The 23,795-nt window shown below is 42.8% G+C and overlaps 2 protein-coding genes across 7 annotated transcripts; one reads left to right on the top strand and one right to left on the bottom strand.

Moving 5' to 3' along the window:
• Positions 1-15,411, top strand: nostrin (nitric oxide synthase trafficking). 5 transcript variants are annotated; one of them, XM_018741485.2, is made up of 18 exons: positions 1-119; positions 346-651; positions 9,325-10,067; positions 10,217-10,302; positions 11,022-11,105; positions 11,459-11,521; positions 11,772-11,853; positions 12,077-12,139; positions 12,247-12,345; positions 12,472-12,597; positions 12,858-12,956; positions 13,060-13,185; positions 13,379-13,487; positions 13,845-13,933; positions 14,227-14,352; positions 14,503-14,725; positions 14,805-14,888; positions 14,970-15,411. In XM_018741485.2, the coding sequence occupies exons 3-18, from the start codon at positions 9,972-9,974 to the stop codon at positions 15,104-15,106; spliced, it is 1,692 nt and encodes a 563-aa protein (XP_018597001.1). In that variant the 5' UTR covers positions 1-119; positions 346-651; positions 9,325-9,971; the 3' UTR covers positions 15,107-15,411. The 5 variants fall into 5 exon arrangements, with proteins under 5 accessions (XP_018597001.1, XP_018596999.1, XP_029112780.1 ...); XM_018741483.2 differs by having other exon boundaries at positions 14,227-14,358; XM_029256947.1 differs by adding an exon at positions 8,770-8,861 and having other exon boundaries at positions 9,325-10,302; positions 14,227-14,358.
• Position 15,412: 1 nt separating this feature from the next.
• On the bottom strand, positions 15,413-20,420 carry spc25 (SPC25 component of NDC80 kinetochore complex). Of its 2 annotated transcripts, none has more exons than XM_018741486.1 (7): positions 20,223-20,420; positions 19,842-20,005; positions 19,680-19,745; positions 19,070-19,216; positions 17,457-17,561; positions 17,028-17,126; positions 15,413-16,218 (listed from the first exon to the last, which is right to left on the bottom strand). In XM_018741486.1, the coding sequence occupies exons 2-7, from the start codon at positions 19,993-19,995 to the stop codon at positions 16,094-16,096; spliced, it is 696 nt and encodes a 231-aa protein (XP_018597002.1). In that variant the 5' UTR covers positions 19,996-20,005; positions 20,223-20,420; the 3' UTR covers positions 15,413-16,093. The 2 variants fall into 2 exon arrangements, with proteins under 2 accessions (XP_018597002.1, XP_018597003.1); XM_018741487.1 differs by having other exon boundaries at positions 19,842-20,002.
• Positions 20,421-23,795: the final 3,375 nt, after the last annotated feature.

Genomic DNA, 23,795 nt, shown 5'->3' with positions numbered 1-23,795 from the left:
TTGAGAGAGGGAATGTTGAATTGTGGGTAAGGTGTTATGGATGCGGAGGAAGGACGTGCAGCAGCGAAGCACAACTTCTGAGGCGACATTTTCTGCATAAGGTTCAAAGGGCGCACACGGTAATTGTCACTTTAATTTAGCTTATATTGTGTTATAATGTCTGTTGATTTGCTTTATGTGAACAAATGTGATTGTTTGTGCGTATTTATCGTGTTAATTATACTTCTGTTGTAAAAACGTGGTCGTGCTGGTGTGTTAACGAACACTAAATTACTAATATGAGAGAATTTAAACTGTGGGAAAGATGTATGCTTGAATATTTATTTATGTCTTTGTTTTTTGTAGTTTTCACGGTGTCTGAATAAATGGTAGAAGACATCAGTATGAGGCGTGGCTATCCCTTTCATTGAACCAGCCAGTGCAACTACAGTGAAAACGTGACGCCTACACGCGCCAAAAAACGTCTCGTTTCACGTTGAGTAAAACGCCGACGCGGTCGTCGTCTAGAGTTAAGGAACGGCACCTGTCCGAGGAAAAGAGAAGAGGAATCACGATCGCTGGGCGACTAGCGGCTGGAGAAGACGCTAGAGAAGCGGCTTGCTGATTTACAAGCACGGCGGCAGAAGAGTGCAGTTCAGCAGGGGTCATCAGGTTTGACTGTGCTACCTTTATAACTTTAAGGACAGTTGGAAATACGTCAAAAAACATCAGAAGAGGGTTTGAATATGCGAATTGATTTAATTGATTTAGCATTCTTGCTTGTTTCTATATTCAAGTTATGTATGTACAAGGCTTCATATTCTTACAAATGGTTCTAATAATGTTTGATGTGAGTTTAATTGTGTAATTGAGTATATTAGGAGTTTGAGTAAATAATTACTAGAATACTAGTTCTGCTGGGATTGCACTGACAAAAAGTTGCAGAAGGTTATATACATATTTGATAACTTGAAAGATACAGCATTTTTTTGAAAATATATACAACAATGTCAGTTCAGGGAGAAAAATCACAAAGTGGTGAACTCAGAGAACAAAGTGAGTCTTTCCAAGCAGAATTGACTAGGTTAACTGAACAACTAAAATTACTAACTGATGATGCTGAAAGGGAAAGATTTGAGTCCCTCATAAGTGATATACATGCTAGAATAGAGGAGTCCACCTCTGCCACATCAAAAAGAGTTGAATCCAGGAAATCTTCCAGAGAGAGAAAATTGACCCCCAAAATGCTGGCACTTAAGCAACAAGAAGCTTCTCAGAGGGAGAGCAAATTCATGAAACTGTATGGTAGTTGGAAGGAACAAGTTAGAGTTACACGCAGCAAACTTAAGACTGAGTGCTCCGACCAAGACTTGGCTGATATGATGGATGCTGTTGAAGGATTGGAGGCTCAGGTGAGAGAAGTGTATGAAAGCATACGGACTCAAGCGGCACCCTCCAATAATATTAGAAGAAAAATAGATTCCTGCACAGCTGTAACAGCAGATTTGATGGGACTAATGAAAGTACATGAGTGAAATGGGACTTGAGGAATTTGATGCAAAGGCAGAAAATGCAAGACTCTGTATGGTGCTTGACAAAGATTATGCTCAGTCAATATCTGAGACTACAATCTCTAAATCTACTGTTTGCAGTCACCACTCAAGCAGTTCATCAGAACAGCAATGTATAACAGCAAAGAGGGTAGAGTGTGCTGCACAGCTGGCTGCAAAGCAGGTCGAAATAGAAATGGAGGATGCTATTGCTGCACAAAGACAAGAGCTTAAAAGACTGGAGAATCAGAGGGATCTTCAAGTAATTGCAGCAAAGCTTAAAGCGTACTCTGAAACTGACTCAGGTGGGTCTGGAGATGAAAGCAAGGTAGCACACAGTGAGGTGGCCAATTGTCCTCCAGCACCCTATAAAGAAATGAAAGAGGAACAAGCATGCAAGAACAATAACCACGAAGCATCGCTAGTACAAGCCTTAACAAGATACATTGGCTCATGTCAGACTTCCTGCACCTGAGCCTTCAGTCTTCTCAGGAGACCCACTTAAGTTCTTCGAGTGGAGTGCAAGTTTCAAGGCATTGATAGAGCGACGATGCACAAATCCAGCTCATAGGTTGTTCTACTTACAAAAGTATATCAATGGTGAGGCACGATCTGTATTAGAAGGAAGCTTCTACAGAAAGGATGATGAAGCCTATAACCAAGCATGGGAAGCTTTGAACTATAGGTATGGTCACCTCTTTATAAATCAGCGTGCATTTAGAGAAAAATTGAATAACTGGCCAAAGATTGGCTCAAGAGAGCCGGTTAAATTGAGGCAATTCAGTGATTTTCTCACAGTCTGTAGCAGTGCGATGCCATACATCAAAGGGCTTCAGGTGTTGAATGGCTGTGAAGAGAATCAAAAGATGTTATGAAAACTCCCTGATTGGGTGACCTCTAGCTGGAATCGTCATGTCACAAAGCAGTTGAGACAAACAGGGGAATACCCTAATTTCAAAGAGTTTGCTGAATTTTTGGCAGAAGAAGCAGAAGTTGCCTGCAATCCTGTAACATCCTTGCATGCCTTAAAGTCTATTGAAGAAAGGCCCTCAAGAGATGTAAAGCACCAAAGGGCTAATGCGTTCATCACAAATGTGAAAGCATCAGAAAATTCAAGCTCAGAGATGGAAACATATAGAGTTGTGGAGAACAGCCAGAAAGATTCAAATGGATCCAAGAAAGTGAACACTTCATCTTCATGTCCAAACCCAGTCACATGTATGTGCTGTGGAGAAAGCCACTCTATCCACAAATGTCAGAAGTTTGCCAATAAGCCTGGTATGGACAAAAGAAAGTTCATATTGGACAATAAGCTGTGCTTTGGTTGTCTTAGGAAAGGGCACAACTCAAAGGACTGTAAGAAGAAAGCTACTTGTGGAGTATGTAAGAAGCGACATCCAACACTACTTCACGAAGACCGTACTTCAGCTGCAGCAGATCCATCCCATGATGAGCAAGCGGAAGAAAACGCATCTTCCCTTTCTTGTTATATAGACAAAGGCGATGGTGGGAGCACATCTATGATAGTGCCAGTATGGATTTCTTCACTCACCACTCCTGAAACAGAGATTTTAGTGTACGCCCTATTAGATACACAGAGCAGCAACACCTTTGTCGACCAAGAGGTTTGTGAACAAATAGGGCAGTCTTGGAGCCGGTCAAATTAAAGCTCACAACAATGATGGGAAAAGATTCTATTGTTCAGAGTGAAAGAGTTAGTGGACTTAGAGGGTTTTCATCTCAAAGTCTTGTTAACCTGCTGCCTGCCTATACCAGAGATTTCATTCCACTTGAATGTTCCCACATTCCTACCCGAAACAGCCAGAAGGTGGAAACACACACACACATGGTCAGAACCGCTTGTCCCACGCGGGGTCACAGGGAACCGGAGCCTACCCGGTAACACAGGGCGTAAGGCCGGAGGGGGAGGGGACACACCCAGGACAGGACACCAGTCCATCGCAAGGCACCCCAAGCAGGACTCGAACCCCAGACCCACCGGAGAGCAGGACTGTGGTTCAACCCACTGCGCCACCACACCCCCGTTCAAGGTGGAAACATTTGAATGGAATAGCACAAGAGATACCAAGGCTGATGGATTGCAAGGTTGGACTCCTAATAGGTTATGATTGCTCGAGAGCACTGGCACCACGACAAGTCATCACAGGAGGTGATGATGAGCCGTATGCCATCAAGACGGACCTGGGTTGGAGCATTGTTGGCAGCACATCAAGGGTTGCAAGGTCAACAGAAGTAACAGGTCTGTGCCCTCGTGTATCCGTCAAGGAACTTCCACAGTTGACACCAGCTGCTGTCATTAGAGCCCTTGAATCCGATGTCAGAGATACAAACTGAGGGGAAAAGAACACATCACAAGATGATATACAGTTTACAATACAATAATACAATACAAGCTTTATTGTCACATCATCATCAACATAACATGTAGAGAAGAGTGAAAAATCTTGAGTGCAGCTCCAGAAAGTGCAGTATTAAAAGTATGTCATAAGAAGAATTAAAAAAATAAATAAAAATAGATTAAAAATAAATAAATAAGAAAAATAGAGAAAAAAAAAAAACAAAACAGAGAATACAGGGAAATAAAGCAGCGGATTTGAATTTTAGTCTTTGCCCTACGTATTTAACAGTCTAATGGCCTGAGGAAAGAAACTGTCCCTTAGCCGACTTGTGCGGGCCCGGATGCTCCGGTGCCGTCTACCTGAGGGGAGTAGGTGGAACAGTCCGTGACTAGGGTGGCTGGGATCGTTAATGATCCTTTGTGCCTTCCTCACACACCGCCTGTTGTAGATATCCTGGAGGGAGGGAAGCTCAACTCCCACAATGTGTCTGGCTGTCCTCACCACCCTCTCGAGAGACCTACGGTTGAGTCCAGTGCTGTTACCGTACCAGGAGGTGATACAGCCAGTAATGATGCTCTCCACTGCACAGGTGTAGAAGGTTTTGAGGATGTTCTGGTTCATCCTCAGCTTCCTCAGCCGTCTGAGGAAGAAGAGGCGCTGATGGGCCTTCTTCACCACTGCATTAGTGTGAGTGGTCCATGTGAGATCCTCAGTGATATGGACGCCGAGAAACTTAAAGCTGGTGACCCGCTCTACCGGTGACCCGCTGATGGTGATGGGGGTGTGTTCCCTCTCCTGCCTCCTGAAGTCCACGATGATCTCCTTGGTCTTGGTGGTGTTGAGTAAGAGGTGGTTCTCCTGACACCAATGTGTCAGAGTATGCACCTCCTCCCTGTAGGCCGCCTCATCGCTGTCAGTGATCAGGCCTACAACCGTCGTGTCATCGGCAAACTTCACGATGGCATTGGTGCTGTGCGTAGCTACACAGTCATGAGTGTAGAGGGAATACAGGAGAGGGCTCAGAACGCAGCCCTGCGGGGCACCGGTGTTGAGGGTCAACGGAGAGGAGATGTTGCGGCCCATCCTTACTACCTGACGCCTGCCAGTTAAAAAGTCCAATATCCAGCTGCACAGGGAGTTGTTCAGACCCAAAGTCCGGAGCTTCACACTAAGCTTGGAGGGAATAATGGTGTTAAAAGCTGAACTGTAATCTATGAACAGCATTCTCACGTAAGTGTTCTTTTTCTCCAAGTGGGAAAGAACAGTGTGGAGAGTGAAGGCAATAGCATCGTCAGTGGAACGGTTGTTCCTGTAGGCAAACTGAAGAGGGTCTAATGAGGCAGGCAGCACAGAGCAGATGTAGTCTCTGATCAATCTCTCCAGGCACTTACTAACTATGGAGGTCAAAGCAACAGGGCGCCAGTCATTTAAACATGTAATTTTTGATTGTTTTGGGACTGGTACAATGGTAGAAGTTTTAAAACACAGTGGGACGACTGAGTGGGAGAGGGAGAGGTTAAAAATGTCCGTAAACACACCCGTTAACTGGACCGCACATACTCTGAGGACTCGGTCCGGAATGCCGTCTGGACCCGCAGCTTTCCGAGTGTTCACCCGAGGAAAAGATCGGGCTACATCCGCTACAGAGACAGAAAGTGGACTAACCTCTGCAGCCGCGGGAGCTCTCTCTGTGCTGCTGGTGGAGTTGCCCGCCTCAAAACGAGCATAGAAAGTGTTCAGCTCGTCAGATAGAGAGGCAGCGGTGTCCGGAGGGTGGTTGTTTTCCTTTTTAAAATCCGTAATGTTGTTGAGCCCCTGCCACAGACTTCTGACGTTGTTGGAGGTGAAATATCCCTCTACTTTAACTCTGTACTTGTGTTTGGCAGATCTGATGGTTGAGCGGAGGGCATAGCTGGCTCGTTTGTACTCCTGCACACTTCCAGAGCTGAATGCTGAGGTTCGCGCTCTTAAAGCAGCTCGTACCTCGCTATTAAACCATGGTTTCTGGTTCGGGTAATCCCGAATTGTTTTGGTCGGGACCACGTCGTCTATGCACTTCTGGATGAAGCACGTCACAGTGTCTGCGTAGGCGTTGACGTCACCATCAGAAGCGGTCCTGAACATCTCCCAGTCGACGTGATCGAAACAATCCTGTAATACAGAGTCTGATTGGTCTGACCAGCAGCGGATCGTCCTGAGGGTGGGCGCTTCTCGCTTCAGCTTCTGCCTGTAGGCGGGGAGGAGCAGCACAGAGCAGTGGTCCGATTTGCCGAAGGGTGGGCGGGGCAGGGACTTGTAGCCGTTAGGGAAGGGGGTGTAGCAGCGGTCCAAGACCCGGTCCTCCCGTGTGTTGCAGGTTACATGCTGGTGGAGTTTGGGTGCTATTGTCCTGAGGTCAGCCTTATTAAAGTCCCCAGTAACAATAATCGCGGCCTCAGGGTGCGCGGTTTCCTGCTCGCTGATCCTCCCGTACAGCTCCTTAAGCACCTGCTCCGTATCGGCCTGGGGGGGGATGTAGACAGCGGTGATGATAACCGCCGTAAACTCCCTCGGTAACCAATATGGCCGACACAGGAGCATGAGGTATTCCAGGTCAGGGGAGCAGAAGGACTTGATAAGATGTATGTTTCTCTGGTCACACCACGAGTTGTTCACCATGAAACACACACCTCCCCCTCTGCTCTTCCCCGAGAGCTCTCTCGTCCGGTCCGCGCGGTGCGCCGAGAAACCCGCGGGCTCGATGGCCGAGTTCAGAACCTCTCCGGACAGCCAGGTCTCCGTGAGACAGATCACACAGCAGTCCCTCGTCTCACGCTGGTAACTGATCCGCGCCCCCAGTTCGCCGAGCTTGTTCTCCAGAGACTGTACGTTAGCCAGCAGAATGGTGGGTAATGGAGGACGGAAGGCCCGCTGTCTGTCGTACGAGGACGCCGGCTATCTTCCCCCTTCTCCAGGTGCATTTCTGACGGTGCCGCCGGGTCTCCCAGACAGAGGGCTCTGCTCTGTTGTTTGTAAACAGAGCGTCGGCGTTTAGGAAATTAAAATCCGGATTACGATGAGCAACGGAATGGCCAATTCTTATAAGTGTATCTCTGTCATACGTTATTAAACTACCTACTTCTACTACTAAAAGCAATAAATAAAAAGCTAAAATAGTTAAAACGAACAGAAAACTGTATTGCTGTGCTGGAGCATGCAACACGGCAGCCATCTTCGGCGCCATCGTGCTCTGCCTACATAACGGCACCAGCAGAGCCAAACACTAGGCTCTGCAACACACAATTGTTTTGGACCATTTCACTCTAAACAAGGTCGCAAGGAGCATAAGAGATATGGTCTGATATTCACCTGTCTTTCCTCAAGGTCACTTCACATAGAGATGTTGGAAGATCTAACAACTGATGCCTTCATAAATGCCTTGCAGTGTTTTATAGCTATCTGTGGAGCTGTGAGAGAGATTAGGTCGGACCAAGGGACAAATTTCGTTGGGGCAAAGAATGAGTTGACCAAGGCTTTAAAGGAAGTAGACAAGGACAGGTTGACTGCTTACTTAGCTCAAAAACAATGTGACTTTACTATGAATGTACCTGATGCCAGTCACATGGGAGGTGTTTAGGAGCGGCAGATCAGGACCGTTAGGAACATCCTAAACTGGGTCCTTTCACAAAGTGCTGGAAGATTAGACGATGCTTCTTTGAGAACATTCTTTTATGAAGCCATGTCAATTATAAGTAGCCGCCCACTCACTACTAATACCATCAATGATCCCAAAAGCCTAGAGCCGCTTACACCAAACCATTTACTCACCATGAAGGCCTCTGTTCCACTGCCTCCACCAGGAAAATTTGTGGCAGATGATTTGTATGCTAAGAAAAGGTGGCGCAGAGTACAATATCTGATGGAGCAATTCTGGAGTAGATGGAGAAAGGAATATCTTGCAGACCTCACCATCAGACAACGATGGCGGTCTCCAAGAGGAAATGTAAGGATTGGTGACGTTGTCATTGTTCAAGAGGAAGGAGTTCCTCGTAATGAATGGAGACTTGGAAGAATGCTTGATGTCAGTGAAGGTGAAGATGGGTTAGTCAGAAAGGTCACAATACAAATAGGAAGCTAGGAAAAGAGGGTCAACAACTCAGTCCTTCAACTCTCGAACGTCCTATTCATAAATTAGTTGTAGTAATAGAGCGCAACTAAAATGTGGGTTCAATAGAAATGATCTCTAATGCCTATCAGCATCAAGGATTTAAGTATTTGACTCAAGAGATTGCAGATAGGTTAAACAGACAGTTATTTAGTTCTGAAATTTAGTTTAAGAAATTACTAGATTTATTCAAAATTGCATAAAGGTTATCATAAATCGTAGTAATTTGGTGGGAGTGTAACTCTCAAAGACAGGTTTGAGAGTCTGGTTCATTTTTGTTATAAATTTTTTCCTTCTAGTTTGGTCAGTTTTTCAAATCATTAAAATGTAATAATACCGTGATATTAAGAATGTAACTCTTTGGGTTGTTAAATGCAGAGTTTAATGGGTCACGTGATCTGAGTTTAATTGAGAGAGGGAATGTTGAATTGTGGGTAAGGTGTTATGGGTGCAGAGGAAGGACGTGCAGCAGCGAAGCACAACTTCTGAGGTGACATTTTTTGCACAAGGTTCAAAGGGCGCACACGGTAATTGTCACTTTAATTTAGCTTATATTGTGTTATAATGTCTGTTGATTTGCTTTATGTGAACAAATGTGATTGTGCGTATTTATCGTGTTAATTATACTTTTGTTGTAAAAACGTGGTCGTGCTGGTGCGTTAACTAACACTAATATGAGAGAATTTAAACTGTGTGAAAGATGTATGCTTGAATATTTTGTGTTTGTTTTTTGTAGTTTTCACGGTGTCTGAATAAATGGTAGAAGACATCAGTATGAGGCGTGGCTATCCCTTTCATTGAACCAGTGCAGCTACACTCCCCATGTCTGTGTGAGTTTGTTCTGGTTTCCTCCCACAGTCCAAAGACATGCTCTTCAGGTTCCCCCACAGTGTGTGAGTGTCACAGAGAGAATGTGTTTCACTGATGTATGGATGAGTGATCCAGTGTAAGTAGTGTATCTAGCAGTGTAAGTCACCTTGGTGAATAAGGTGTGTGGGCTGGTAACACTACATAGTATCCATTGAAAGTTGCTTTGGAGAAAACCTCCACCTGCTGATAAATATCTGAACATATTTACCAAGTACTGGAAGCACTTTTTTTTTAATCATTAAGGATATCAGCATGAGTTTATAGTTAAAGGTACATGACTGCCAGGTTGACATGTCCAGAAATAAGAGATGCAGTCAAATCAGTAGCCATGAGGTTTGGTCAATACTGTGACTGAAAAGAAAAGTGAGAACTGGGAACATTGTTATTTACACATGTCTCACATGACCTTCCTCCTTCTCAGGTGCCAACCTCAAAGGCAGGGAAATGAAATCCTTTACAGGTAAGTTTCATGCTAAAATTAGGCTACATTTTTTCGTTATTTACACTATCTTTATTTCATGGCATTTTATCATTTTGTCTTTTTAGAGATAAAGTAAATTTTGCAATCTATCACAACTTTAACTTATAGTAGGCATCTGTAATTTGACTCTTGATTCTACAGCTGAAGGTGGAATTTGAACCTACAACCTTTGTGTCTAAAGACAGCAGCTTTAACCACTACACTCCCAGCCACAGCAAAACAAAAACAGAAAGCTTTACGTTGATGAGTAGTCCTCAGATGAACTTATAGGAGTTAAGCAAGTGTTTATACAAACTATTCACCTGCTAAATGTACAGTCCCAACCAGAAAAGAGCTGAATGTACAGTACATTTTATGTTTGGTGCTCTAACCATGTTATACATTAGTGTTGTTTTTCTCATGCATCAATCCTCAGTTTCTGAGAGGGTTTAAAAAGTAATATGGAGGCTTGAGAAACTGAACTGCAGAACTGTGGATACTGAGAATGCAGTACGCAGGGTCAGTGTAAAGTAATCAGGCTGGGAGGTGGGTAAACCACATGCATTTTCTCCTCATGGAAAATACCAGCAAACACAGGTAAGTTCCGCATGCATGACTTTGCAAGAGTGGTCAAAGTTCCAAGTGCAAAGTCAACAAACAGACCAGACGGAAATAAGATGAAGGACCCACTGAGCGGTTGCACTGTAAGTACAAATTATAAATGTCTTACTTTCAGTGTGTTAAAATTTGTGATCTGTCTGGAAGTACATTATTTTATTATTTGACTGATGATGCACATTTACTGTATGTGTTAAGCCCACTTTGTTCTATACATTGTCTAAATATGTTCCAGTATAACCTTTTGTACCAAGATCTGAAGAGGTTCTCAAAAAATGGAGAACATTTCTGTAAGGAGCTCATGTCGGTCTTTCAGCAAAGGTAATTGCAATAAATGGAGCTGCTTTTTTTTACCCTATATAAAAAAACTAATTATGGTGTATATTTGGGTGATAGATTCTTCAGGGTAAAAATTTAAATATTTTTGAAATCCAAGCAACTATTTCCATGTCACCTAGATTGAATGACACTAATTAATTAACAATCTAGACTTGGTTAATTTTTACCCTCAGTTATTCTTTCACCTGTTTTTCTAGCATGACTAAAGAACTCAGGGTTCTAAGGCTTTAGTTTCTGTGTAGTCCTAGCAACACAACATGACCACCAAACCAGTGCTGCGACATCTATGAAATAAATTGCAGGGTTTTAAAGGGCATCCTAGGAGCAAAAACTGGGGGTTGATTACTGTCAACCACTGGCTCAAAGTGAATGGACCACACTGTATGTAAATTAATGTGAAAAATGCCGTGACCTTCCACTTTACCTTTGTGTCTGCATTGCTGTAACTTAAATGTGCTTGAAATTAATAAAGCATATCTTATTGGCTTATGAGCATTATGGTTCAGAAAGTAGCAAAGTATCAGTACAGTCTGCCCTGAATCAAGAAATGCATTTAATTGCACTTTATTTCAATGGTTGGGCAAATACACTTATGTGTATCATTGACAGACAATAAAGTCCCTCCCTGGACATTGATCTGTAATTTCTCTGCACAGTATCATGTGGACATATGACAACTTGGGTCTGTCTGTAATCTTCAGGGCTGAACTGGAGATCAGCTATTCCAAGGGCCTGCAGAAGCTGGCAGGGAAGCTAATCAAGGCCTCCACGGGGATGGTGCGGAAGTGAGTCCCTGCTGCTGCTCCTCTCCTATCCAGTGTACCAGTGGAAAGCCAAAAATCAGAAGCTCTGAGAACTGGTTACATAAGCAGATGGTGTAAAACTAGGCAACATGGCAGTAACAGAATGGGTAACAGCTGATTTACAAAAAACTTGTAGCAGTATGTATGGAGGGTGTGGACACATGGAAAAGTTATGAGGATGAATGGATTGACATTCACTTGAGAAGTAGGAACACACAGTACAGGTTCCACGTATTATGTGCACATGTCTGTGTGTAGCTGGATTTGCTTTAAATACTATGGAGTTAAAAGTGGCTTATCATTTGCTGTCTCCTTGATGTTTGCTTTGCTTTCAGCTCCACTTATGTTGCTTGGTCACATGTGTCGGACGAAATGTATTCCACAGCAGACGTGCACAGGTAATTTTCAAATAGAGTGCCTTCTAAAAGTATGCTCATTAAGAGAATTTGGGAATTAACGGAAATAATGGTCAACCATGTTATTTGTGTACTTACCTGGACTGCATAGTTCAGTATATAGTTTAAATGCAAAACTATACAAGTTATTTACATTTGGGCCTTGACGTAACTAAAGGTTCCTTGACAATGGCTTTATCACATTTGCTGAAAATGTATTGTCCTTAAGGAACACTTTTGTTTTTGGATGTAGGACACTGGGGAATGCTATTCAGCAGGAAGCCATTCTAGAAATCCGCCAAATTCTAGAAGAACACGCCAAAAGAAAGCGGCCAGTGAGTAAACCCGTTTCCTTCTTTTCTCTTTTGTATTTAATATAACATTTATTTAATTTTTGTTTAGTTACTTGTGACTGTTTGTGCGCTAATATTTACGTTTACATTTTACATTTATTCATTTAGCAGATGCTTTTCTCCAAAGCGACATCTCGTAGAAAATATAATGTACATAATTTCTATTGAGTTGTACAATTCTTCACTTTGTACTTTTTAACTGTAGTTAGATAACGCTGTTGAGAAGACAGGGAAGCTTGTGGTCTCAAACTGGAACGAGCAACTCAAGGTAAAAGACCTTTATTCATTGTAATGGGTTTCAAAGCTGTACTGTTACTATTTGTGGGGAATTTCTGGGAAAACTTTGCAGAAATAATGAAATATTTTTCTCTGCAGTGCAAGAAGAAATTAATTGGACTAACAAGAGAGCATGAAGCCCTTTTCAGTTTTGTGGAGAACAACAAACAAATGTGTACGGAGAAAGAAAAACAGAAGGTAAAGAAACACAATCAAGTCATGTTATGCAACAAAGAGTGAAGACTGTGTCTGTGTTCTTTATTTTCCATACAAAGCTCTCCAATTATTTTGCCAGATGTGATTCTCTCATCTCCTGCTCACTAGATGCTCAACCGATTAACGAAGTCTGCGGAAGTGCAAGCTCGTGCAGATGAGGAATACTTCACCACCAACCTGGCCGGCCAACAGTTCCGGCTCAAATGGGAATCTACCCTGAAGAACTGCTACCAGGTGTCTGGCAGTGACAAATCTCAGCACATCCTTCATTTTGTTTGGTTGTCTTATGGTATATTCGTATCTGCAAAAGACACATGGTGCTCTTACAGCCTGTTGCAGATTTTCCTGCATGGATCTAAATGATTTAAAATGCATAGAAACAATATCTGCTATAGATCTGGTTGTACTGGCATATTTGTGTGAGGATCTTTGTTGTACCTCTCCTTAGAAAGGGGCTGGTGACACTGCTATTGTTTCTGTGGTTTCCGTTTTAGGTTGTGCAGGAATTGGAGAAGCAGCGGATAGAGATATTGTGTAACATCCTAAATAAGTACAACCTTTACATGATCAGCTTTGGACAGACACTCATCCACGTGAGTTTACATTGAGACTGCCCCATCACCCATGTAACAGGGTACCTGAGAGGATAAACCCTTCCTTCTGTACACTCCAAGGCCATTTATGGTTCTTTCTCAGTGTCAGAAGCAAATAGACCAAGCCATCAGGAAAGTGGATGTGGAAAAAGACATACAGATGATGGTGGAGCAAACAAGTGTGACTGCAAAGGACAGCAAGGCTGAGTTCCTCCTCGCTGATTATTTTGTGCGTTTGAAATGCAGCTTGTTTGCTTTTCTGGATTCTGGCTACATTAAAATGTGCGTTCATTAAGAGTTGGTTTGCTTGGATGCTGAGCTCTGTATCACAATTAAATGTTCAGAAATTATTTACAATGCAGTAACTCAGATTAACATTGCATATGGCCTTAATGATTAATAGAATGGTTGTATTAAAACAGGAAGAGGACAGTAAAACTGTAATGGGCAGAGACAGACGAAGAGAAGCCATTAGGATGAAGCTTCATCGAATAGAAGACCATATCATAAAAACAAAAAAAGACCAGGACGGTGAGAATTCATTGCTAGTATTTCAATAGAAATGAAAGTATATACCTGTATAGTCATAGTGCTTCTCAGCCTTTGGGCTATGGGTGCAGACATGGGTTTGAGTCCAAGCTCAGTCTGCAGGGAGTTTGCATCCTCTCCATGTCTATGTGGTTTTCTCCCATGTTTGTTACATTGCTTTGTAGTATGGATGGGTAAGTAATTAGTTGTGTATCTTGTATTGTAAGTCCAAGCTGGATAAAAATGTCAGCTAAACATAAATTAATAATGCAAGATAATGATACATATAATATGGGACTGTCACCAAACCAGTTCTGTCACATGTGCTATTTTCCTTTGAAGCCTAACAAACTTTTTCAGGTTTGGAGAGAATGATAAAGACATACACTGAAAATCCCTCCTTCTCAAACAAGAAGAATCTGGAGGAAACAGAACAGCTGCTTGATGAGGTGGGGTTCTTATAGCTTTCCCCAATAATATAGGCCATGTAAAATACTGATGAAATTCTCAACATACTCATTACTGAGAGATCTGATTACATCAAGTGTCTATGCATGGTGGATACTTTTTCACATTTTTTTTATTATGCACTATTCAAATTAAGTATCTCAGTGGAGGATACAAAGCTCATTTTCAGGATTTAAATGTGTCCTTGACTACGATGCTGCCTGCTTCATTGATGTCTTTAAGGCAGGGGTATGTGTGCCCACCCACATGCCAGCTTTTGGACTTTTTTTTTCAGACCGCATTGAAACTGGAACTCCTAGAAGCCACCTACTGTAAGCTCTCTACAACCATGGCAGAACTAGAGGGAAAGCCCAAGTCTTCTCATCGATTTAGTGACAGAATTACAAAATGGAAAGACAAGGTACAGGTAAACTAAAGCAATAACACTGGGAGAAAATTTTAAATTACACTTAGTCAACATAGTTCAGAAATTGTCCAATGCAATAAACAGATTTGTATAGGGAATGAAAACTTATTTCCAACTCTGAAATATCTTGTTTCATTTGCATAGGACTATGAACACAGCATTGTGCAGCTGGTTCGTCCAGTCAAGATCAGGAAAATTCCATTCAGGTCCAGAATGTCTCTCAGGTTGGTCCACTCTTACGAGGCATCCCAGGAACCTTGTTCTGTTGGTCAGATGGCCACCTCTGTAGAGAACATGGAGCCAAAGCAAAATCACGAGTCCAACGGACAGCATTCCGACTTCACTGATGACACAGAAGATGAATCAGGTACACACAGTTGACAAAAATCAGCAGTTATGAATTAATGATTATGATAACTTGATTTCAAATGCTTCCCCTCAAACAGGTGCAGAGCTTCCAAATATTGGTAAATGCAAAGCTCTGTATGACTTCATCTCAGACAGAGAGGATGAGCTAAACATTAAAGAAGGTAAGAAATTACTGCTTATATATGTATGGAATACCTGCTGATCAATATTATATTGAGACAATTTGTTTTCTTCATCGAAAGGTGACCTTCTGGACATCTTAGAAAAGAATGATAATGGCTGGTGGTATGGGTCATTAAATAGCCAGAAAGGTTATTTCCCCTCAACTTATGTTGAGGAACTTCCAACCATCAGCATCACCAAGTCATTCGACGTGTGAGACTTTCACAGTTGGACAGTGATTAAAGTGGTGTGGTCAACAAGGTTTGAACTGAGATTATGGTCAAAAATTAATACACTGAACAATTTTCATTGTGTAAAACGCACAGAACGTATTTGAAATTGCTGCATAAAACATGATTGAACTCTGCAGCTGAGGCTAGGAAAGCTTAACCTAAAATTCACAGGTTTTATACATTTGAAACAGTCTTTCGAAGGGGGGGGCTCTTTGCCACCTGAAAATGGAGCAGAATTTGTGACAAATTGTGAGGTCCTTCTGTGATTTTTTTTTTTTCCCTTCCCCCCCCCCCCTTTCATTAAGTGTTTAGTTGCCTTTAAAGTGACAGTCCCAGATTGATCACATAAAAAAAAATTTTGTAAAGTTTTTCAAATTAATGTACTGTCCCATGTATTATGGTCAAATAATTGTTACTGACCTCTTGGTCTTCAAATTTTGCACCATTATTTCTTTACTGTATTTTTTAAATAAACCAAGGACACTTTGTATTTGGTACAAGTATATCACTTAAGCACAAATACCATGGCAACGTACATATATTCATATGCTTGCCCTTTAAACATTTAAAATGGAAACTATGCAACTGTAAAGGACTGTTCCAAACTAGTACAGTTTGAAAATGAACCTCAAGTGTTATATAGGTTGAAGGACTTTTTCCACTACCACAGTAGTTGACTAGCAACTGTACAAATAGATATGGTTCTGTTCCTAAAATATAAATGCTGAAGTGGAGTAGCAAATATGCATGACACAGTGGAATATTATGAGCTGTTTATGCCATTGAAGAAAAGGCACTGATTAAATCATGCAAATGAAACACCACCCTAATGACATCTATAAAAACTATCAACATACTTTTACATATAAAATGTCAACCCAAAAAAGTGTTGCATATTCATTTTGCCTTACACATTACAAGAAGCAAAACATGAATGGAATACAATGAAGTTCTTTTGCTTAATTTTGAACTCAGTTCTTGAGTAAAACAGCAAATTCCTTCCTGACATTGGCAAGGAAAGCAGAGAAGTTTTTGGTCTCTTGCAACCTTTTCTCCAGCTGAGCCATGCACTTCAGTGGGGGATCACAAGAAACAACTGTGGGATCACCAAGAAAAATTGTTATATAGTATAAATACAGTGGAACTCAATTCTAAATGTCACCTGGGACACTGCAGGTATGTATAGTGGTAGAGCTGTTGCCTTGCAATCAAAAGGGAACAGGTTGAATCCCCACTCCTGCTGTAGTACCTCTAAGCAAGGTACTTACAGAAAATTGCTACAGTAAGAAATACCCAGCAATATAAATGAGCAAATAATCGCAAGGAGCTTAGTATACAATCCTACTGTTGTACATCAAACCTTGGATAAGGGTGTTAGCTAAATAAAAGTCGAATGAGTTTAACCTTTAAGGAGAAAAACAAGTTAAACCAAACTTCCTCTGTGTGACCTTGGTGGAAAAAATCTGATCAATCAGTTCTGGAGTACCACACTAAAAATTACACAAAATACAGTAACCAATCACCCTTTCTACAAACAGTGTTCCCTACATGTACAACCAACACTGCAGGCCAATCCCTTCCCGTTGCACCCACATTTCGTAGCACTGTTACCTTGAGAGTTTAAAAAAGTACTTTCAAATAATATCGGAGTTATTTGCGCAATTTTCCAAAATGGGACTGAAGAAAGCCACCACATATAACCCTTCTGGAAGTTTGATACTGCTATACTAACACGTTTAGAGCAGGTCCTGCAGCAACAAAACAATGGCAATTAGGCTCCTCCATAGTGTACATCATGGTCTGAGCCAAATGTCTCCAGTATGAAAGGACACACTGACAGGCTCAGTCACTCTGGTACTATGACAAGGTTTTGGAAATTGCAAAGACAGGCATTAAACTGCTTACCTTGATATAATCCCTCCTCGCTGATCTGAAGAATGAATGTATATACACTCTCTGGGTCTTTACTGTCAATGCTTCTGAATATAAATTGCAATTTTTCACCTTTGGATAAGAAATTAAATAACCCAAATTCAGTCAAAGAAAAAGTCTGTAGTTATGAGAAAATACATAATATCTCCTCTCAAAAAGCAATACTTCATATGATTCCACTGAAGCCTGGATTAGGAAATCCTTAAGTCTTATTGGTAGACCTCAAATTATGTAGGTTCTCCCCCATCAAAACACAATGGGACTCAATAGAGGAAATGATTTAAGAAATTTAACTTTCTAATTATTAATATTTTAAAGCTTGAAAAAACCCAAATTCAGTGGTTCTTGCATACACAGGTTATAGAACCCAGACACAGACACCTGGGATACAGCATACTTTACCATGAATTTTTCGAATTTCCAACCCCAGCCAATCCTGGAACATTTGCTTAGCTTTGTTCAGATTCTTTAATTTGTCTTTGTTCGCTTTGTTCTGTGAAATGATCACTATAAGAAAAGAAAAAAAAAAAAAAGGTAATTTACATGTCAAAAAAATTATTAATGCAAGTCAGACCTTTATAAACTGCAAACAGTGAAGAGGGTGAAACCTGAGAACATTTTTAATACTTTTTTTAAAATTATTTTTGCATACCCCAACCACAAAGATTTTAAAAAATGGTCCCAGTTTAAAAAAAAAAGGTTATTTTGTCACTATATTTTAACAACAGGCACAATTCAAATTTTGCAGAACAAAAGAAAGCCACAGAGAGCTATGCTTTATCAGTTCAGTGAAACCAACTCTTAAGAAAATTGTTTAAAATTCAGTTTCTTTTGACCCACAATGGAGCAAAGAAAATTAAAATTTGAACTTTCTGATTAATCAGCTTTTGAAAAGTACAAATTCTGTATTAGCACTATCAATAACCAAAACAATGATCACTACTGTTTATACACAGACACACACACAACACAGTCAGTCCTCCAGATTCGCAAGTTGGTCTTCAATAATTAAATGGGAATATTCTGTTGGACTTTTGCGACCTCGCAGGCTAAAAAATGTACAGAAACGTTCAGCAATAAATAAAAATTTATAATATGTGGATTATTGTATTTGGATTATTGTATTTTTACATATACAACACTGTATAAAGTACAAAAATTTATTAGAAAAAGTTTTTTTGAGCTTTGCTGCCTAATGCAAAAAACTACGGATGACGCGCACATAGCAAAATGTACACAAAACTTAAAACCTTTCAGTAAATCATAAAAACATAAGGTATTATACAGTATTAGATGTTATTTTATTGATTATATACAAATTTATTATGTTTATTCATTACGTATACAAAAGACATTTTTAAAAGCTCAACTACATAAAGAATTGTGGGATGTACGTGATCTGTTGGTGGACGCTGGATATTTTTGTCTCATCAGCCAGCATCAGGCATGTGTTTGTTTCACAGTGATCGAAGTGGCCATTTCATCTCAGATTTCTCGCAGCAATTTGTAGTAAACTTTGTGTAAAAAAACTGAACTATATTCATGGGTCCAAAGCATAGTGCTCCTAAAGCTTCAGGAAGTAATGCCAAGAGGCAGAAAAAGTGAAGACCCTAGACCCTGGGGGGGGTGGTTCAAAAAATTATTCAAGAATTTTCGGATTCCTGCCCCTCGCGAAAACTGAGGGTCGACTGTGTCCGTGTGTATGTATATATTACGGAAAATATCACTCTCAGAGGTATTCCAAGAATAGCATAAAATTTTAATTATACTGAGCCCTGCAGTGGATGCATTAAGTCATAACTATGTAAGCCCTCAGCGGCAATAAAAAAAAAAAACTATGTATGGCAGTTTGTCAGGAGCATTGTTGAAAACATCTGTCCAAGGTAAAGCAATGTTCTGATTTTTTTATCCTTATAACATGCTTGTGACATTTGTGATTTAAATACATACTGCACTTGTAAGCCACAAAACCATAGTTCATTTAAGCGAAAACATGCAAAAAAGAAAACCCTTACATTCCTTCTTCTTCATTTGCTCCTCCTTCATCCTGCCAATCTTCTTTATCATCACATCTTTCTGATTTTCCTTATCCTCTATTTCTGACAAAACCTCTGGGATTGTGTCTTTTACCTCTTTCATAAGAACATATTTTTGTTCTAAATCTAGAAAAGAAAAGAAAACAAGTACAATCATATCAGAGCCAACAGACTGTATAGTGGTTTAGGCAGTTTGAAGCTCCTTGGTATGAATCCCTGCTCCTGCTATACCCTTGATAATGCTACTTACCTTGAATTAATGCAGTAAAAATACATTACTGTATAAACAGATAAACTATTGCAAAGTTGTTAACATTGTAAATCACCTTGGACAAAAAAAATGCTAATTAAAACGTTATAATAATGTTAGGGGTACACCATTTCTGTTGTTTCAACACACATAAAATGATTTGAGATATCCATTCATTAAAGATCTCAACGACTGTACTTAAGATGTACTGTTTTATAAGAACCGCACCGATGCACTGAAAATTTTAGTGCTCTGATTTCACTGTAACTGATGGCACATTAGTTATGACAAAGCCCTGCTTTCTGCAAACCCAAATCATGTGAGAGCATCTTACCCTACCTCGTTTGAGAAGCTGAATGGTTTCAAACATGTTGTCATCCTCCTTGGATTTTTTCAGGCAGGTCTCTGTAAAAAAGGAAAGAAAGAGAGGAAGAGTCACCTGGTTGCACCATAATCATTTCTCGCACGCACGCACGGTCACGCGCCTTCACGTTCACGTACCTTTCATGGACTGCAGGTGCTCTCTGTGGGTCTGACACAGCGCCGCCTCCGTGTCCACCATGTCGCCTATGGCCTGGACCAACAGCTTGTTGCGTATATCCTCGAGTGTGTTGCTGAAGTTCTCTACGACATTGGGGTCTTTCACACAAGCCATTGTTTCACTACTGAAAAAACATAATATACTGTACAAACGACACGCCCACGCACGCCGGGTAAGCACCCGGCAACTAACACAATAAACAGACGCCCTAATTCTGAGACTGACAGAGAAACGCGTTCTCGAAACACAAATATGCGTAACCTTGTAAAACAATGTTGTAGACCGGTATCTACCGGAGAGTTCTCGGCACTAAACTTTTTTTAAAAAAAGAAAAAACTTACGGTAACGTCGTCAGCTCCGCACCAGAATACTGCGGCGGCTATATCGGATATCGGGCCTACATATAAAAGAAAATTTTACCTCAAAATATATTACGTCTAATACACTGAATGCTACTTTTTAATTCCGCGCTGAAAAACTACAAAATTAGGTAGCCCAAACGTTTCCGTTGAAAACAGTTTCTCCGTCAATCTCGCGCCACCGTGTTTGAGTCAAACCGGAACCAGGACGGGACCAAATTTGAAAATTTAACCAGCTAAGGGACTTCAAATCAATTTCTAAATCACTAAAATCTGCCATTTTATGGCATAAGTTTCTACTAAACATTTTAGGGTTTTTTTTGTTTTCTTTATCATTTTAAAATCCACAATTTGTTGTAGTACCTTTTAATTTAAAGGAAAAGATATGGTTTAGTCCTTGACTTCCCATGAGTCAATGCGCTGATGTTTTCAAGTAGATGCTCCTTGCGCCCTCGTGTGGCCACAATGTGCGCTACACAGCTGCTCAAACTACATTTCAGACCAACTATGCATTTATAATTGATTTTCAGCTGATTAAAAATATTTAATGTTTAACTTGTTTAAAGCGCAATGAAATAGTTTGGCCTTAATTCTTTGTTCTTTAGTTTTACATTTTTCATAAAGGGAAAGGATTTGAAACTAGGTGGTAATGGAATACTTTGTAAGAGAGAATGTAGCAAACACACAACAGTACATAGAGCAAACATAGTTCAAAGAATTAGCTATTTAGGAATACAAAAAAAAATGATATAGTTGTATAATTTTTCTTCATGTTTTCATTCTATCCATCCATCCATCCATCCATCTTCCTCCGCTTTATCCGGGGCCGGGTCGCGGGGGCAGCAGTCCGAGCAGAGTACTCCAGACTTCCCTCTCCCCGCACACCTCCTCCAGTTCCTCTGGGGGAACCCCAAGGCGTTCCCAGGCCAGCCGGGAGACATAGTCTCTCCAACGTGTCCTGGGTCTGCCCCGAGGCCTCCTCCCAGTGGGACAAGCCCGGAACACCTCCCCAGGGAGGCGTCCAGGAGGCATCCGGAACAGATGCCCGAGCCACCTCAACTGGCTCCTCTCGATGCGGAGGAGCAGCGGCTCTACTCCGAGCTCCTCCCGGGTGACTGAGCTCCTCACCCTATCCCTAAGGGTGCGCCCAGCCACTCTGCGGAGGAAACTCATTTCTGCCGCTTGTATCCGCGATCTCATTCTTTCGGTCATGATCCAGAGTTCATGACCATAGGTGAGGGTAGGAACGTAGATCGACCGGTAAATTGAGAGCTTCGCCTTACGACTCAGCTCCCTCTTCACCACAACAGACCGGTACAATGACCGCATTACTGCGGACGCCGCACCGATCCGCCTGTCAACCTGCTGCTCCATTTTTCCCTCACTCGTGAACAAGACCCCGAGATACTTAAACTCCTCCACTTGAGGGAGCAACTCCCCCCTAACCCGGAGGGAGCAATCCACCTTTTTCCGACTGAGAACCATGGCCTCGGATTTGGAGGTGCTGATTCTCATCCCCGCCGCTTCGCACTCGGCTGCAAACCTCCCCAGTGCACGCTGCAAGTCTTGATTCGATGAAGCCAACAGGACCACATCGTCCGCAAAAAGCAGAGACGAGATCTCGCGGCCACCAAAGCAGACACCCTCCGTTCCCTGACTGCACCTAGAAATTCTGTCCATAAAGATAATGAACAGAATCGGTGACAAAGGGCAGCCCTGGCGGAGTCCAACATGCACCGGGAAAAGGTCTGACTTACTGCCGGCAATGCGAACCAAGCTCCTGCTCCGGTCATACAGGGAACGAACAGCCCGTAGCAACGAGCCCCGAACCCCATAATCCCGAAGTACCCCCCACAGGATGCCACGAGGGACACGGTCGAATGCCTTCTCCAGGTCCACAAAACACATATGGACTGGTTGGGCAAACTCCCACGAACCCTCCAGCACCCTAGTGAGGGTTTAGAGCTGGTCCAGTGTTCCACGGCCAGGGCGAAAACCGCATTGCTCCTCCTGGATCCGAGGTTCGACTATCAGTCGGATTCTCCTTTCCAGTACCCTGGCATAGACTTTCCCAGGGAGGCTAAGGAGTGTGATCCCCCTGTAGTTGGAACACAATCTCCGGTCCCCCTTCTTAAAAAGAGGGACCACCACCCCGGTCTGCCAGTCCAGAGGCACCGTTCCCGAACTCCACGCGATGCTGCAGAGGCGTGTCAGCCAAGACAGCCCCACAACATCCAGAGACTTGAGAAATTCGGGGCGGATCTCATCCACCCCCGGAGCCTTGCCACCGAGGAGTTTTTTGACTACCTCAGCAACTTCAGCCAGGGTAATGGACGAGTCCCCCTCCGAGTCCCCAGCCTCAGCTTCCTCTACGGAAGGCGTGTCGGAGGGATTGAGGAGATCCTCAAAGTACTCCTTCCACCGCCCGAGAACATCCTCAGCTGAGGTCAGCAGCGCACCACTTCCACTGTAAACAGTGTTCGTGGAACACCGCTTCCCCCCTCTGAGTCGCCGGACGGTTTGCCAGAATCTCTTTGAGGCCGACCGAAAGTCTTCCTCCATGGCCTCACCGAACTCCTCCCAAGCCCGAGTTTTTGCCGCGGCGACTGCCAGAGCCGCGCTCCGTTTGGCCCGTCGGTACCTGTCAGCTGTTTCAGGAGTCCCATTAGCCAACCAGGCCCGATAGAACTCCTTCTTCAGCTTGACGGCATCCCTTACTTCCGGTGTCCACCACCGTGTTCGGGGATTGCCGCCGCGACAGGCACCGGAGACCTTATGGCCGCAGCTCCGAACCGCCGCACCGACAATGGAGGAGCGGAACATAGTCCATTCGGACTCAATGTCCCCCACCTCCCTCGGGACCTGGTTGAAGCTCTGTCGGAGGTGGGAGTTGAAGACCTCTCTGACAGGGGCCTCCGCCAAACGTTCCCAACAGACCCTCACTATGCGTTTGGGCCTGCCAGGTCTATCCAGCTTTTTCCCCCGCCATCGAATCCAACTCACCACCAGGTGGTGATCAGTTGACAGCTCAGCCCCTCTCTTCACCCGAGTGTCCAAGACATATGGCCGAAGGTCAGAAGAAACGACTACAAAGTCGATCATCGACCTCCGACCTAGGGTGTCCTGGTGCCAAGTGCACTGGTGGACACCCTTATGCATGAACATGGTGTTCGTTATGGATAAACCGCGACTAGCACAGAAATCCAATAACAACTCACCACTCGGGTTCAGATCAGGGAGGCCGTTCCTCCCAATCACGCCCCTCCAGGTATCACTGTCGCTGCCCACATGGGCGTTAAAGTCCCCCAGTAGAACGACAGAGTCCCCAGTGGGAGCGCTTTCCAGCACGCCCCCCAAGGACTCTAAAAAGGCCGGGTACTCTACACTGCCGCTAGGCGCATAAGCACAAACGACAGTGAGAGACCGTTCCCTGACCCGAAGGCGTAGGGAGATGACCCTCTCATTCACCGGGGTAGACTCCAACACATGGCGGCTGAACTGGGGGGCTATTAATAAGCCCACACCAGCCCGCCGCCTCTCACCTTGGGCAACGCC

The sequence above is a fragment of the Scleropages formosus genome, chromosome 12, assembly GCF_900964775.1.
Source record: "Scleropages formosus chromosome 12, fSclFor1.1, whole genome shotgun sequence".
Classification (NCBI taxonomy): domain Eukaryota; kingdom Metazoa; phylum Chordata; class Actinopteri; order Osteoglossiformes; family Osteoglossidae; genus Scleropages; species Scleropages formosus.
The sequence above is the reverse complement of the archived record's forward strand: the minus strand, read 5'-3'. Positions and strand labels throughout refer to the sequence as shown.